At 36.5% G+C, this 14928-nt stretch overlaps 2 protein-coding genes across 10 annotated transcripts in view; one reads left to right on the top strand and one right to left on the bottom strand.

Annotated features, from left to right (window-relative positions):
* CUNH3orf20 (chromosome unknown C3orf20 homolog) overlaps window positions 1-14928 on the top strand; it is a 117329-nt gene that overhangs the window by 60799 nt on the left and 41602 nt on the right. The window lies entirely within an intron of this gene.
* On the bottom strand, window positions 6273-6486 carry LOC112833843 (thymosin beta-10-like). The gene has a single exon (XM_073901788.1). It carries the CDS (start codon window positions 6477-6479, stop codon window positions 6330-6332), a length of 150 nt encoding a protein of 49 aa, XP_073757889.1. The 5' UTR covers window positions 6480-6486; the 3' UTR covers window positions 6273-6329.

Genomic DNA, 14928 nt, shown 5'->3' with positions numbered 1-14928 from the left:
TCTTCTTCTTCTTCTTCTTCTTCTTCTTCTTCTTCTTCTTCTTCTTCCTCTTCCTCTTCCTCTTCCTCTTCTTTCTTCTTTCTTCTTTCTTCTTTCTTCTTTCTTCTTTTTCTTCTTTCTTCTTCTTCCACTTCTACTCCCACTTCTGCTTCTACTCTCGCTTCTGCTTCTGCTTCTTTCTTTCTTTCTTCTTCTCTTCTCGTCTTTCTTATTCAAAAGCATCATATTAAAAATCCTGTTCTCAATTTTGCTTTTTTCACTGAACAATATATCTTAGAAATTGTCCTGTTAATCGCTTTTGAGCTTTTTCTGTTGCCTACATAGTATCCATTGTATAGACATTCCATGATTGATTTGCTCAATCCTTTATTCCTATTCTAAGCCATGCAGAAGCCATGCAGAAGGCAACAACCACATATATTCATCATTTCACATTTGTGCAAATATATCTGTAAATAAATTGCTAAAGATGGAATTGCTGGGTCAAGGGTCCTGTGTGTTTATAATTTTAAGAGATAGTCCAGGGGCGCCTGGGTGGCTCAGTTCTTAAGTGTCCGACTTTTGGTTTCTGCTCAGGTCATGATCTCCAGGTCAGGGGATCAGGCCCTGCATTGAGCTCAGTGCGGAGTCAGCTTCCCCTCTCCTTCTGCCCTTCCCCCCACTCACACACACATTCTCTCTCTGAAATAAATAAATCTTTAAAAAGAGAGAAAGAGTCCAAATTAATCTCCATAAGTGTTATGCCAGTTTATGTTCTCATTAGGAGAATATGTTACCTTAGTATAGTTTTAATTCATATTTATCTTTAAAATTTTTCAATTCCAGTATAGTTAACATATAGTGCTATATAACTTAAAGGTGTACAATATAGTGATTCAACAACTCTATACATAACTCAGTGCTTCTCATGATAAGTGTGCTCTTAATCCCAATCACCTATTTCACCCATCCCATCCTACCCACCTTCCCTCTGGTAACCATCTGTTTGTTCTCTATAGTTAAGTCTGTTTTTTGGTTTGTCTCTTTTTTTTTCTTTGTTCATTTATTTTGTTTCTTGTTTCTTTTTAAGGTTTTATTTATTATTTGGGATAGAGGAGAGAGCACAAGCAGGGGGGAGGGGCAGAGGGAGAGGGAGAAGCATGCTCCTCACTAAGCAGGGAGACTGACATGGAGCTTGATCCCAGGACCCTGTGATCATGACCTGAGCCGAAGGCAGATGCTTAACTAATTGAGCCACCCAGGCACCCCTGTTTTGTTTCTTAAATTCCACAATAGAGTGATATTTTTCTTTCTCTGACTGACTTATTTCACTTAGCATTATACTCTCTAGATCCATCCATGTTGTTGTAAATGGCAAGATTTCATTCTTTTTCATGCCTGAGTGATAGTCTATTATATATATATAAACCACGTCTTTGTCTATTCATATTGTGATGGACATTTGGGTTGCTTCCATAATTTGGCTATTGTAAATAATGCTGCAATAAACATAGGGGTGCATATTTCTTTTCAAATTAATGTTTTTGTATTCTTTGGGTAAATACCCAGTACTAGAATTACTGGGCCATATGGTAATTCTTTTTTTAATTTTTTTGAGGAACCTCCATACTATTTTCCAGAGTGGCTGTACCAGTTTGCATTCCCACCAAAAGTGTAAGAGGGTTCCCCTTTCTCTGCATCCTTGCCAACTTCTGTTGTTTCCTATGTTGTTAATTTTAGCCATTCCGACAGGTGTGAGATGATATCTCATTGTGGTTTTGATTTGCATTTCCCTGATGTTGAGTGATAATAAGCATCTTCATGTGTCTGTTGGCTATCTGTATGTCTTCTTTGGAGAAATATCTGTTCATGTCTTCTGCCCATTTTTTAATTGGATTATTTGGTTTTGGGCATTGACTTTTGTAAGTTCTTTATATATTTTGGATACTAACCCTTTATTAGATATGGCATTTGCAAATATGTTCTCCCATTCCATAAGTAGTCTTTGGTTTTGTTTGTTTCCTTTGCTGTGCAGAAACACTTTATTTTGATATAGTCCCAATAGTTTATTTTTGCTATTGTTTCCCTTGCCTCAGGAAACATATCTAGAAAAATATTGCCGTGGTCAGTGTCAGAGAAGTTACTGCCTATGCTCCCTTCTAGGATTTTTATGGTCTCTGGTGTCATATTTTGGTCCTTAATCCACTTTGAATTAATTTTTGTGTATGGTGTAAGAAAGTGGTCCAGTTTTATTCTTTTGCATGTAGCTGTTCAGTTTTCCTGATATCATTTGTTGAAGAGACTGTCTTTTCCTCATTGCATATTCTTGCCTATTTTGTCAAAAATTAATTGACCATCTAATTGTGGTTTTATTTCTGGGCTCTCTAATTTGTTCCATTGATCTACATGTCTGTTTTTGTGCCAGGACCATACTGTTTTGATTACTGCAGCTTTGTAATATAACTCGAAGGTGGAATTGTGATACCTCCAGTTTTGTTCTTTTTCAAGATTGCTTTGGCTATTTGGGTTCTTTTGTGGTTCCATACAAATTTTAGGATTATTTATTCTAGTTCTGTGAAAAATGCTATTGGTATTTTGATAGGGACTGTGTTAAATATGTAGATTGCTTTGGGTAGATGGACAGTTTAACAATATTTAATCCATGAGCATGGAATATCCTTCCAATTTTTTGTGTTGTAATCCATCAGCATGGAATATTCTTCCAATTTTTTATGTTGTCTCAATTTCTTTCATCAGTGTTTTATAGTTTTCAAAGTGCAGATGTTTCATCTCCTTGGCTAAGTTTATTCCTAGGTATTTTATTATTTTTGGTACAATTATAAATGGGATTGTCTTCTTAATTTCTCTTTCTGCTACTTCATTATTAGTACATAGAAATGCAATGGATTTCTGTATGTTGATTTTGTATCCTACAACCTTACTGAATTCATTTATCAATTCTAGTAGTTTCTTGATGGAGTCTTTAGGGTTTTCTATATCTAGTATCATGTCATCTGCAAATAGTGGAAGTTTTACTTCTTCCTTACCAATTTGAATGCCTTTTCTCTTTGTTGTCTGATTGCTGTGGCTAGGACTTCCAGTACTATGTTGAATAGAAGTGGTGAATGTGGACATCCTTGTCTTGTTTTTGACCTTAGCGGGAAAGCTCTCAGTTTTTTCCCATTGAGTATGATGTTTGCTGTGGGTTTTTCACATATGGTCTTTATTATGTTGAGGTATGTTCCTCTAAACCTACTTTGTGGAAGACGTTTATCGTGAATGGATGTTGTGCTTTGTCAAATGCTTTTTCTGCATCTATTGAAATGATCATATGGTTTTTATCCTTTCTCTTGTTGATGTGATGGGTCATGTTCATTGATTTGTGAATATTGACCCACCCTTGCATTCCAGCAATAAATCCCACTTGATTGTGGTGAATGATTTTTTAAATGTATTGTTAGGTTTGGTTTGCTAATATTTTGCTGAGGATTTTGCATCTATCTTCATCAGAAATACTGGCCTATAGTTCTCTTTTTTGGTAGTGTCTTTGGTATCAGGTTTATGGTGGCCTCAGAATAAATTCGGAACAGCTTTCCTTCCTCTTCTATTTTTTGGGATAGTTTGACAAGAATAGGTATTAACTCTTCAAATATTTGGTAGAATTCACCTGTGAAACCATGGGATCCTGGACTTTTGTTTGCTGGGAGCTTTTTGATTACTGATTCAATTTTATTCCATAATTGGTCTGTTCAAATTTTCTATTTCTTTCTGATCCAGTTTTGAGAGGTTATATGTTTCTAGGAATTTATCCATTTCTTCTAGGTTGTCCAGTTTGTTAGCATGCAGTTTTTCATAATATTCTCTTTTAATCTTTTGTATTTCTGTGGTGTTGGTTGTTATTTCTCCTCTTTCATTTCTGATTTTGTCTGTTTGATTCCTTTCTCTCTCTCTCTTTGTTTTTGTTTGTTGGTTTGATGAAGGTTTATGAATTTTATTGATCTTTTCAAAGAACCAGGTCCTGGTTTCATTGATCTGTTGTTTTTTAGTTTCTATTTTGTTTATTTCTGCTCTAATCTTTTTCTTTTTCTATCTCCTTTGGCTGTAAGTTTAGGTTGTTTATTAGATATTTTTCTTGTTTCTTGAGTTAGGCTTATATTAGTATATACTTCCCTTTTTTGGTTATCTTCCCCTCTCCCTGGGGCAATAGTCACTTTGGAGTGGTGCTGGTCCTTGTTGGGGCTGCTTGCATGTTGCCAGGCTTGTGAGACCAGTTTGGATGGGCTCTAGCCAAGGGTGTATTAGAGGAGGCCTGTCCGAAGGAAAACATGGGAGTGGGACAGTGGTGTTATCAAGGTCTGAGAAGGTTTGCTGTGTGAGGGGAACTGCAGCCCCTGGAAACCATGGGCCAGGTTGGAGGAGGTGTATCTGCAGAAGTGTGGGGGGGTGGGGTGCACTGTTAGCAAGTTCAGTAGCGAATGTCAGCATGTTGGCACTGTGCTGGTTGTAGGTGTCTGTGTGTCTAGGCTGGGGGTAGGGGCGGGAAATGGCACTTGCCAGCTTCTTTGTTCCTGGACAGGTCTCCTAGCAATGCCTGCCCCTTTAGCACACACACTGAGATTAGTAAACAGATCTCCCTCCCGTTTATCTCAGGCAGCTTTCAAACGGCTGCTTCTCTGCTGTATCTCCATGGGGCTGTTTGTTGTACTGTCTCTTTAAGGGCAGGGACTCAGTTTCCTATTGCCCTCCCAGCTCTCCCAGAGCTAAGCCTACTGATTTTTAAAGTTCCAGATGTTAAGACCCACTGATTATAAGAACTCACAAAACTCGGCCCATCTGGTTTTTAAAGCCAAATGTTATGGGGATTCATCTTCCCCGTGTGGGTTCCCTGTGACTGGGTGCCTAATGTGAGGGTCTGTTTCTTTCCCCCTCTTCGCCCCTGCAGTGTCCCTCCCTCCTGGAACAATCTTTTGGGTCCATTTAGTTTCTGACCATGTTTCCACTCTTCCTGTCCTCTTTGATGTGGCCTCCTCTCTACATTTAGCTGTGGAGAGTCTATTCTGCCAGTCTTCAGGTTATTTTCTGAACCTATTACATCTATTTACACTGATATGGCTGTTACCTAGTTCTGTCTGTGGTACCGGTGAGCTTAGGATTCTCCTACCATCTTCTGCATTTATTTTATTGTTAGTGAAGTCAAGCACCTTTTATAATTTCTTTTTTCAATTTTTTGTTGTGGTATAAAATGCATATAAAATAAAATTTATCATCCTGACATATTTAAGTGTATTTATTTCACTGGTATTAAATACATTCATGATGTTATGCGACCATCACCACTGTCTATCTCCAGAACTCTTTTCATCTTATAAAACTGAAACTCTGTCCCCGTTAAACACTAATCCCCCATTTCCTCTCCCCAGCCTCTGGCAACCACCACTGTACTTTGTTTTTATGACTTTGACTACTCTAAGTACTTTATATAAGTGGAATCACACAGTATTTTTTGTATGTGGCTGGCTTATTTTACTTAGCATAATGTTTTACAGGTTCATCCATGCTGTAGTATGTGTCAGAATTTCCTTCCTTTTAAGGGCTGAATAGTCCTTTGTATACATAGACTACATTTGGTTTATTCATTTATCTGTTGAGGGACACTTGTGTAACTTCCACATTTTAGCTACTGTGAGTAATGCTGATATGAAGATGGGTGTATAAATATTTCCTTGAGACCTGTTTTCCATTCTTTTGGGTGAATACCCATAATGGATTTGCTGGGTTATATGGATATTCTTTTTTTTTTTTCTTTACTTTTTGAGGAAACACCATATAATTTTCCACCGTGGCTATACCATTTTACATTCCTACCAATGGTATGCAAGAGTCCCAATTTCTCCACATTCTTTTCAACACTTGCCGTTTTCTTTTTAACCTTTTTTTTTTTTTGATAGTAGCTATCTAAAGAGTGTGAGGTGATGCCTCATTGTAGTTTTGACTTCCATTTCCCTGATGAGTAGTGATGTTGAACATCTTTTCATGTGTTTGTTGGCTATTTGCATCTTTTTTTGAGAAATCGCTATTCAAGTTCTTTCTTCATTTTTTTTTTTTTGCCACAAGGTGTGTTTTATTTTCATTAATCATACAAATAATTTGCTGTAATATCCCAGGGGAAACTGGAGAATTTGGCAGTCTGATTGGAGAGTCCCCTCAGAGACTTGCAGGCTGGTGGCATTGGCTTGGAGTGCCCGGGTTCACAGTGCAGCTTGTTACTTATCCGTCTAGCAGGTGACTCTTCTTCCTCCACATGACTGGGGTGTCTTGAAGATGAGAGGGGTGGGGAATCCTCTAGGTTCTTAGGAAATTTCACTCCGCTTCTCCTGCTCAATGGGCTCTTTGGTTGGCAGGGTGTTCTCCTGTTTCTCTGTTTTCTTCAGCCTGGCCTTATCAAAGCTGGCAATTTTCCCCATGTCTGGCTTGTCTGCCATTTTCTTAAAGTGATCCATGGAGTTTCACTCCAAGCCTGGTGCCTGGTGCCACTCACATTGCTGCAGCAAGAGACTGCTCTTTCCCCATTTTTAATCAAGTGTTTATTATTTTGTTGATTTTAGGAGCTTTTTAAATATTCTGGGTATTCTCTTATCAGATATATAATTGGCAAATATATTTTCCCATTCTATGGGTTGTCTTTTTACTCTATGGATAGTGTCTTTTGATGCACAAAATTTTTGTTTTCATGAAATGCACTTTGTCTATTTTTTCTTATGTTACCTTGCCTTTGCTGTCATATCCTTGAAATCATCGCCAAACCCAATGTTGTAAATTTTTTCTCCAATGTTTTCTTCTAAGAATTATATTATTTTACATTCTTGATCCATTTGGAGTTAATTTTTGTTAAAAAGAACTTCATTCTTTTGCATGTGTAAGTCCAGTTTTGCCAGCACCATCTATTGAAAAGAAACTGTGCTTTCCCTGTTGAATGGTCTTGGCATCCTTATAAAAAATCATTTGACCATATATGTAAGGGTTTATTTCTGTGCTCTCTATTTTATTGGTCAATATGTCTGTCATTTTGCAAATATCACACTGGTTTGATTGCTGTAGCTTAATAGTAAGTTTTGAAATCAGGATGTGTGAGTCCTCCAACTTTGTTCTTCTTTTTCAACATAGTTTCAGCTATTCATGATTCCTTACAATTCCATATGAATTTGAGGTTTGGCTGTTGCATTTCTGCAAGAAAGGCTTTGAAATATTGATAGGAAGCACATCAAATCTGCAGCTTAATTGGGGTAGTATTGCCAGTTTAACAATATTAAGTCTTTCAACACAAGAAAATGGGATGTCTTCCATTTATTTGTATCTTTTAAAATTTCTTTAAAAAAGAGAGAGAGAGAGAAGGAAACAAACCATAAGAGACTCTTAATGATAGAGAACAAACTGAGGGTTGATGGAGGGAGATGGGTGGGGGATGGGCTAGATGGGTGATGAGTATTAAGGAGGGTACTTGTTAGGATGAACACTGGGTGTTGTATGTAAGTGATGAATCACTGAATTCTCCTCCTGAAACCAATATTGCATTGTATGTTAACTAATTAGAATTTAAATAAAAATTTAAAAGGAAAAAAACAAATAAAACAATTTCTTTCAGTGTTTTGTAGTATTCATTGTGTGAGTCTTTCACTATCATGGTTACATTTATGCCTAAGTATTTTATCCTTTTTGATGCTATTATAAATGAAATTATTTTCTTAATTTCCTTTTCAGATTGTTCTTCAATAGTGTATAGAAATATAACTGACTTGTGCCTGTTAATCTTTTATCCTGACATTTTACTGAATTTGTTTATTAGCTCTTATTATGTGTGTATTCTATAGGATTTTCCATATATAAATCATATTATCTGTGAATAGAGAGTTTTACTCCTTATTTCCAATTTAGATGGCTTTTATTTCTTTTTCTTGTCTAATTGCTCTAGTTAGAACTTCCAGTACAGTGTTGAATAGAAGTGGTGAAAGTGAGCATCCTTGTCTAATTCCTGATCTATAAGGAGTAAAGCTTTCAGTCTTTTACCATTGGATATGAAGTTAGCAGTGAGTGTTTCATAAATAAATAAATGTCTTTTATCATGTTGAGGAAGTTCCCTTCTAATCCTAGAGTGTTTGAATTATCAAATGTTTTTTCTCTATCAATTGAGAGGATCTTGTGGTTTTTTATCTTAATTTATTAAGGAGATGTGTTACCCTGATTGATTTTCATAAGTTGAACCACCCTTATGTTCCTTGGGCAAACCCTGCTTAGTCATGGTGTATAATCCTTTTAATATGCTGTTGGATTTGGCTTGCTAGTATTTATTTCATTGAGAATTTTTGCATCTATATTCATAATGGATATCCACCTGTATTTTTCTTTTCTTTTCTTTGGCTTTGGTATCAGGGTAATCCTGGCCTCATAGAATGAGTTAGGAAGTGTTCTTTCCTGATCTATTTTTTAGATGAATTTGAGGCCAATTGGTGTTAGTTATCCAAATGTTTGTTAGAATTCAAAAGGGAGGGGCGCCTGGGTGGCTCAGTCGTTAAGCGTCTGCCTTCGGCTCAGGTCATGATCTCAGAGTCCTGGGATTGAGCCCCACATCGGGCTCCCTGCTCGGTGGGAAGCCTGCTTCTCCCTCTCCCACTCCCCTGCTTGTGTTCGCTCTCTCGCTGTTTCTCTCTCTGTCAAATAAATAAATAAAATCTTTAAAAAAAAAATTCAAAAGGGAAACCATCTGGTCCTGGGTTTTTCTTTGTGGAAAGTTTTTTGATTACTGATTCATTTTTTTTTACTTGTTAGAGGCTTATTCAGATTTTATATTTCTTCTTCAGTCAGTTTTGGTAGTTTGTGTGTTTCTAGGAATTTATCCATTTCATTTAGATTATCTAATTTGTTGATGTACAGTTCATAATAACTTCTTATAATCCTTTCTAGTTTTGTAAGATCAGTAGTAATGTCCCACTTTCATATTTTATTTTAGTAATTTAAGTCTTCTTTCCTTTTTCTTAGTCTAACTAAAGATTAGTCAGCTTTATTGATCTTTTCAGAGAGCCAACAGTTTTTAGTTATTTCTCTATATTACCTTCTATTTTCTATTTTCTTTATCTTCATTCTACTGAGAATGATTTCCTTCCCTCTACTAGTTTTGGGTTTAGATTGTTCTTGTTTTGCTAGTGTAAAGTTCGGTTACGTTATTGATTTGAGCTCTTTCTTCTCTCTTAATGCTATACATCTTCCTCTGAGTACTCTTCTCAATGTATCCCATAAGTTTTGGTATTTGGGGTTGTTTTGTTTTCATTAATGTCAAAGTATTTCCCAATTTTTTTTTTGTGATTCCTTCTTTGACCCATTGACCGTTTAAGAATATATCGCTTAACTTCTTAATTTATGAGTTTTCCAAATTTCTTTCTGTTAGTGATTTCTAATTTTGTTCCAATGTTGTTAGAGAAAATATTTTGTATGATTTCATTCTTTTTTAATTTACTGGGACTTTTTGATAGGTGAGTATATAGTTTATGCTGGAGAATGGTCCATGTGCACTTCAGAAGAATGTGTATTCTGCTATAGTTGAGTTAAATGATCTATCCATGTCTCTTAGGTTAGTTGACTTAAAGTGTTCTTTAAATTGTCTATTTTCTTGTTCATCTTTTTAATAGTTGTTCTGTCTGTTATTGAAAATAGAATGTTGAAATCTCCAACTAGAATTAGAATAGAATTTTCTGTTTCTCCCTTCAATTCTGTCAGTTTTTGCTTCATATAGTTAGAAGCTGTATTGTCATATTGCTTATATATTCATAATTGTTATATTTCTAGTGAGAATTACCCTGTTTTTGATATATAATGCTTTATTTGTCTCCTGAAATAAGTTTTTACTTAAAGTATATTTTTGTTTGGTATTAGCCACACCTGTTCATTTTTGGTTACTATTTGCTTGGAGTTTATTTCTATCCTTTTACTTGCAACCTAGTTGTATCTTTGAGTCTCCTGTAGAGAGCATATAGTTAGATCATGGGTTGTTTTTTTCTTTTCCATTTTGCCAATGTCTGACTTTTGTTGAAGATTTTAATCCATTTACATTTACAAGTAATTACTATTAAGGACTTACTTCTTCCATTTTGTTATTGGTTTTCCATAAATCTTACATTTTTTTGTTCCTCAATTCCTCCATTGCTGACTTTTGTTTTTATTCTTTTTATGTGTGTTGGTGTATGGTGTGATGCTTAATTTTGTTCCAACTTGACGAGGATAAGGGGGAAACAGTATTTTGGGGTGTGTCTGTGAATGTGTTCCTGGAAGAGATTAGCATTTGATTCAATAGACTGAGTAAATAGATCCATCTTCACCAATGGGGGTGGGCATCATCCAATCTACTGAAGGCCTGAATAAAACAAAAAAAGCAAAGGAAAAGTGAATTCCTTCTCTCTCTTCTTGAGCTGGAAAGTCCATTTCTTCCTGCCCTCAGACATCAGAGCTCCTGGTTCTTGGGTCTTTGGACTCTAGGACTTACACAGCAGCCTCCTGGTTCTTAGGCCTTTGGCCTTGGACTAAGAATTATACCATTGGTTCCCTTGGTTCTGAGGTCTTTGGACTCAGATTAAATTATACTACTGGATTTCCTGGCTCTGCAGCTTGTAGACAGCAGACTGTGGGACTTCTTGGTCTCTATAATCACAGGAACCAACTCCTGTAATAAATTTTCTCTGATATATATCCATATATATCCTATATATATATACTGTTTCTGGAGAGCCCTAATTAATACATACTTTTTAAAATTATTTTATTTATTTGTTTTGTTTTAGAGAGAGAGGGAGAGAGAGAGTGGGGGAGGGGCAGAGGGAGACAGAGAATCTCAAGCAGACTCCGTGCTGAGCGTGGAGCCCGACATGGGGCTCAATCTCATGACCTGAGCCAAAATCAAGAGCCAGACACTTAACCAACTGAGCCACCCAGGTGCCCTACATACAATTTTGATTCCCTTCTTATTTCCTTTTCTATATAGTTTTTAGTTATTTTCTTAGTAGTTGGTCTGGGTATTACAATAACAATCTAGCTTGAATTAATACAAACTTAGCTTCAAAAGACTGCAAAATCTCTGCTCCTATACAAACTCATCCCCCCTACCATGTTTTGTTGTCAAAAACTACATCTTTATGCATCATGTGCCCAATTAACATAGATTTATAATTATTGTTTTATGTATTTGTCTTTTAAATCATATAGGAAAAAAACCAGAGGAGTTGAAAATATAATTATGCTGGTTTATATTTACTTATATAGTTACCTTTACAGTGTTTTTTATTTCTTCATATAGTTTCAAGTTACTGTCTAGGATTCTTCCATTTCAATTTAAGGCACTTTAGCATTTCTTTTGCAGCAGGTCTACTAGTGACAAACTCCCTCAGCTTTTATTTATCTTGGAATGTCTTGACTTCTCTCTTATTTTTGAAAGATAAATTTGCTTAATATAGAATTCTTTGTTGGAGAGTTTTGTTTTTGTTTTTTTAGCACTTTAAATATGTCATTCTGCTGCCTTCCAGCCTCCATGATATTTTATGAGAAACTGGCTGTTAATCTTATTAAGGATCCCTTTATGTGATGAACCACTTTTGTTGCTTTCAAGATTCTCTTTTTGTCTTTGACTTTCAACAGTTGTATTATAATGTGTCTCATTGTAGATCTCTGAATTTATCCTACCTAGAGATTGTTGAGCTTCTTAAAGTTATATAAATTTAAAGAGTTTTTGGCAATTATTCCTTCAAATACTCTTTCTGCTCCTTTCTCTCTTGTCCTTCCCAAGGGCAACTTCCGAACTCCCATTGAGTTTATCTTGGCATGCTTGATGGAGTCCCACATGTAACTGAGGCTCTATTAATTTTTCTTTGTTCTTTTTTCTTCCCATTCCTCAGAGTGGATAATCTTAACTGGCCTGTCTTGAATTTTGCTGATTCTTTTTCCTGACTGTTCAGATCTGCTGTTGAATTTTTCATTTCACTTATTATACTTTTCAACTCTAAAATTTCTAGTTGGCTTATTTTATACTTTTTACTTCTTCATCGATATTCCCTGTTTGGTAGGAGATTGTTTTCCTGGTTTCCTTTAGTTATTCATTCCTAGTTTCCTTAGTACTTTGGGCATAATTAGGACAGTTGATTTAAAGATCTTTATCTAGTAAGTCCAATAGCTGGAGTTCCTCAGGAATAGTTTTTCTTCATTTCTTTTTTCTTTGAGTGCTTCATAACCTTTTGCTGAAAACTGAACATTTTAATATTATAATGTGGTAACTCTGGAAATCAAATTCTTCCCTCTCTCCAGGGTTTGCTTTTGTTGCTCATAGTTTGTAGTTGTTTAGTGACTTTCCCAGACTACTGTTATAAAGACTACTTTCTTTGTCATGTGTGGTCATAAAGTCTCTGGTTAACTTAGTGGTCAACTAGTGAAATTTGACAGACTTCTTAAATACCTGGAGCCAAAAAAAACAAAAAACACTCTCTCAGTCTTTGCAGATTAACTGTGTTGAGGTACACTCCTTCAGTGCTTTTAGCCAGGCTGTTTACATCTCTGCTTTGTCTTTCATGTCTCACATGTGCAGAGACCAAAGGTCAGCCAGATGTGAAAGACTACGGTGTTCTCAAGCTTTTTCTAAACACGGTTCCTACCCTGGGCATGCATGTGCCCCTTTCGATTGCCTAGTATATGTGGAAACTTTCAAAGTCTTTATTCCCCCATGTATTTTTCCCCCAGCATCATCTTCTTAGGTTTTTTTCATTTCTGCACTGTGTGCCTGTCTGTTATCCCTTGCACCAGGAGGTTGTGTCTCATATTTCCTTTTAAGTGATTTTGAGAGATGCTGTCCAGGAGAAAGTTCCAAGGTGGGCAAAACAAAAGGAAGCCCCTTAGCCAGTCCTTCAGGGAATCTCTAGACATGTCAAACCATGTAATCACAGTTACTTGAGGGAAAAGTCCATAATAACCTCTCTGGTATCAGCAAACCACACCAGGAACATGGGGAGCCATCCCCACAGATGCCACCAAGCTGGGGAGTGAGGGATAGGAAGTGAGTAAGTTAAAACACCACAGTACTCTCTTACCAAAATAGAGCAGTTTCTTTCCTCATTAAGCATTCCCCCGACTGTGGTAAATTTTTAAGTTAGTTTTCAGAGCTCTGATAAAGTTGATTCTGACAATTTTTGCCAGCTTAATTGTTGCTTTAGTGAAGGGACATAGATTTGGAGTTCTCTACTTTGCCATTTTCGGCAATGTCAGTCTTATATTTGTATAATTTTAAAAATCATTTTTGGGGCACCTGGGTGGCTCAGTTGGTTGGGCAGCCAACTCTTGATTTCAACTTGGGTCATGATCTCAGGGTCATGGGATCAGGCCCCACGTAGGGCTCTGTGCACAGCAGGGAGTCTGCTTGAGGATTCTCTCCCTCTCCTCCTGCCTCTCCTCCTGCTTACACACACACACTCTCTCTCTCAAATAAATGGATGAGTCTTTTAAAAAATCACTCTTATAATTTTCTGTGAATTGTGTATTCACTTACTTTGTTCATATTTTGCTGGGTTATTAACTTTTCCTAATTCATTTACAGTTTTTTACATAGTAGGGAAATGAACCACTTGTCTGTGATGGGAGTTTCATATACATATTTCCCAGTTTGTCATTTGTCATTTGTTTTTGTAATGGTTTTGCCACTCAGGTTTTTTCATTTTTCTTTTGTGTAGTTAAATTTATCAGTCTTTTTCTACCGTGACTTCTGGACTTTGGAGTCCTAATTATCAAAGGCTTTCCCTACAAAACTATAAAATGATTCATTCCTATTTTCTACTAGAATGTTTATGGCTTAATTTTCTCACATTTAAATTCTTGATCCATTTTGGATTTATCTTAACTTAGTAAGTTGTGATTTATAAATCTAACCTTCTTCCCCCAAGATGTTCATGTTCTTGAAGAAGAGATATTCTTAAGTTTAGCAAGTGTTTATTAGTATCAGGTAGCTTCTGTGAAAATATGAGTAGTTAAATTACTGGCATTGCTCTTGTTTTAGGATGACCTGGTTTTTAATCCTAGCCCTTGTCACTTAATCACTATATGAACATGGGCAACCCATTCACCCAGTGGGAATTTTCTGTTTTCCAATCTGTAAACAGTGATAATAGTTTCTGCCCAGGCTATCACAGGGGATTATTACAAAATTAGCCAAGACAGTGTCTATGCCAGGGACTGTGGATGCATACAATGCTAACCACAATGTAAGGCAGTAGCAATTATAAGAATAAAATCATAGCAGCATTTTATATTTGAATGGTGCTCATTCCCATCTAATTACAACATTGAGACAACCCAGTGCAGTGTCTAGCACGTAGTAGGTACCTGATTAGTATTTGCATATTTTTTGAATCTCTTGAATCTTTACTATTTGCCAAGAACTACAATTTATTTCACTGAGCAAAACAGTCCAAACTCATGAACTCATGAAATTTATGTTCTGTTGGGATAGAGAAGTACAATAATCAAAATAAGTAAAATGTATAGTATGTTAGCTAATGAGCAGTGCTAAGGAGAAAAATAGTCAGGGACAGGGGAAGAGTATTGAGGGTTGAGAGATGCAATTCCAAATAGGGCAGTCAGAGAAAGTCACTCTGAGAAGGTGACATTTGCACAAAGACATAAAGGAGGTGGGAAGGAAAGTGAGTTGTGTGGCTGCCTGGGGGAAGAGCCAGGCAGGCAGAAGGAACAGCAAGAGCAAAGGCCCTGAGGTTGGAGGAAAAGCAGAGGCTAGAGCAGCTGAACACAATAAACAAAGGTGAGAGTATTGGAGAGTAAGAGAGGGCAAGGGGCTGAGGAAGGAGGCCAGATCGTGTACAGCCTGGAAGGGCATCATAGGGAGTTAGGCTTTTATTCTGTGAAAGATGGAACGCC

This window comes from Callorhinus ursinus, unplaced genomic scaffold, assembly GCF_003265705.2.
Source record: "Callorhinus ursinus isolate GAN/ISIS: 27379988/994484 unplaced genomic scaffold, GSC_fseal_2.0 scaffold15, whole genome shotgun sequence".
In the NCBI taxonomy this organism is placed as follows: domain Eukaryota; kingdom Metazoa; phylum Chordata; class Mammalia; order Carnivora; family Otariidae; genus Callorhinus; species Callorhinus ursinus.
The sequence above is the reverse complement of the archived record's forward strand: the minus strand, read 5'-3'. Positions and strand labels throughout refer to the sequence as shown.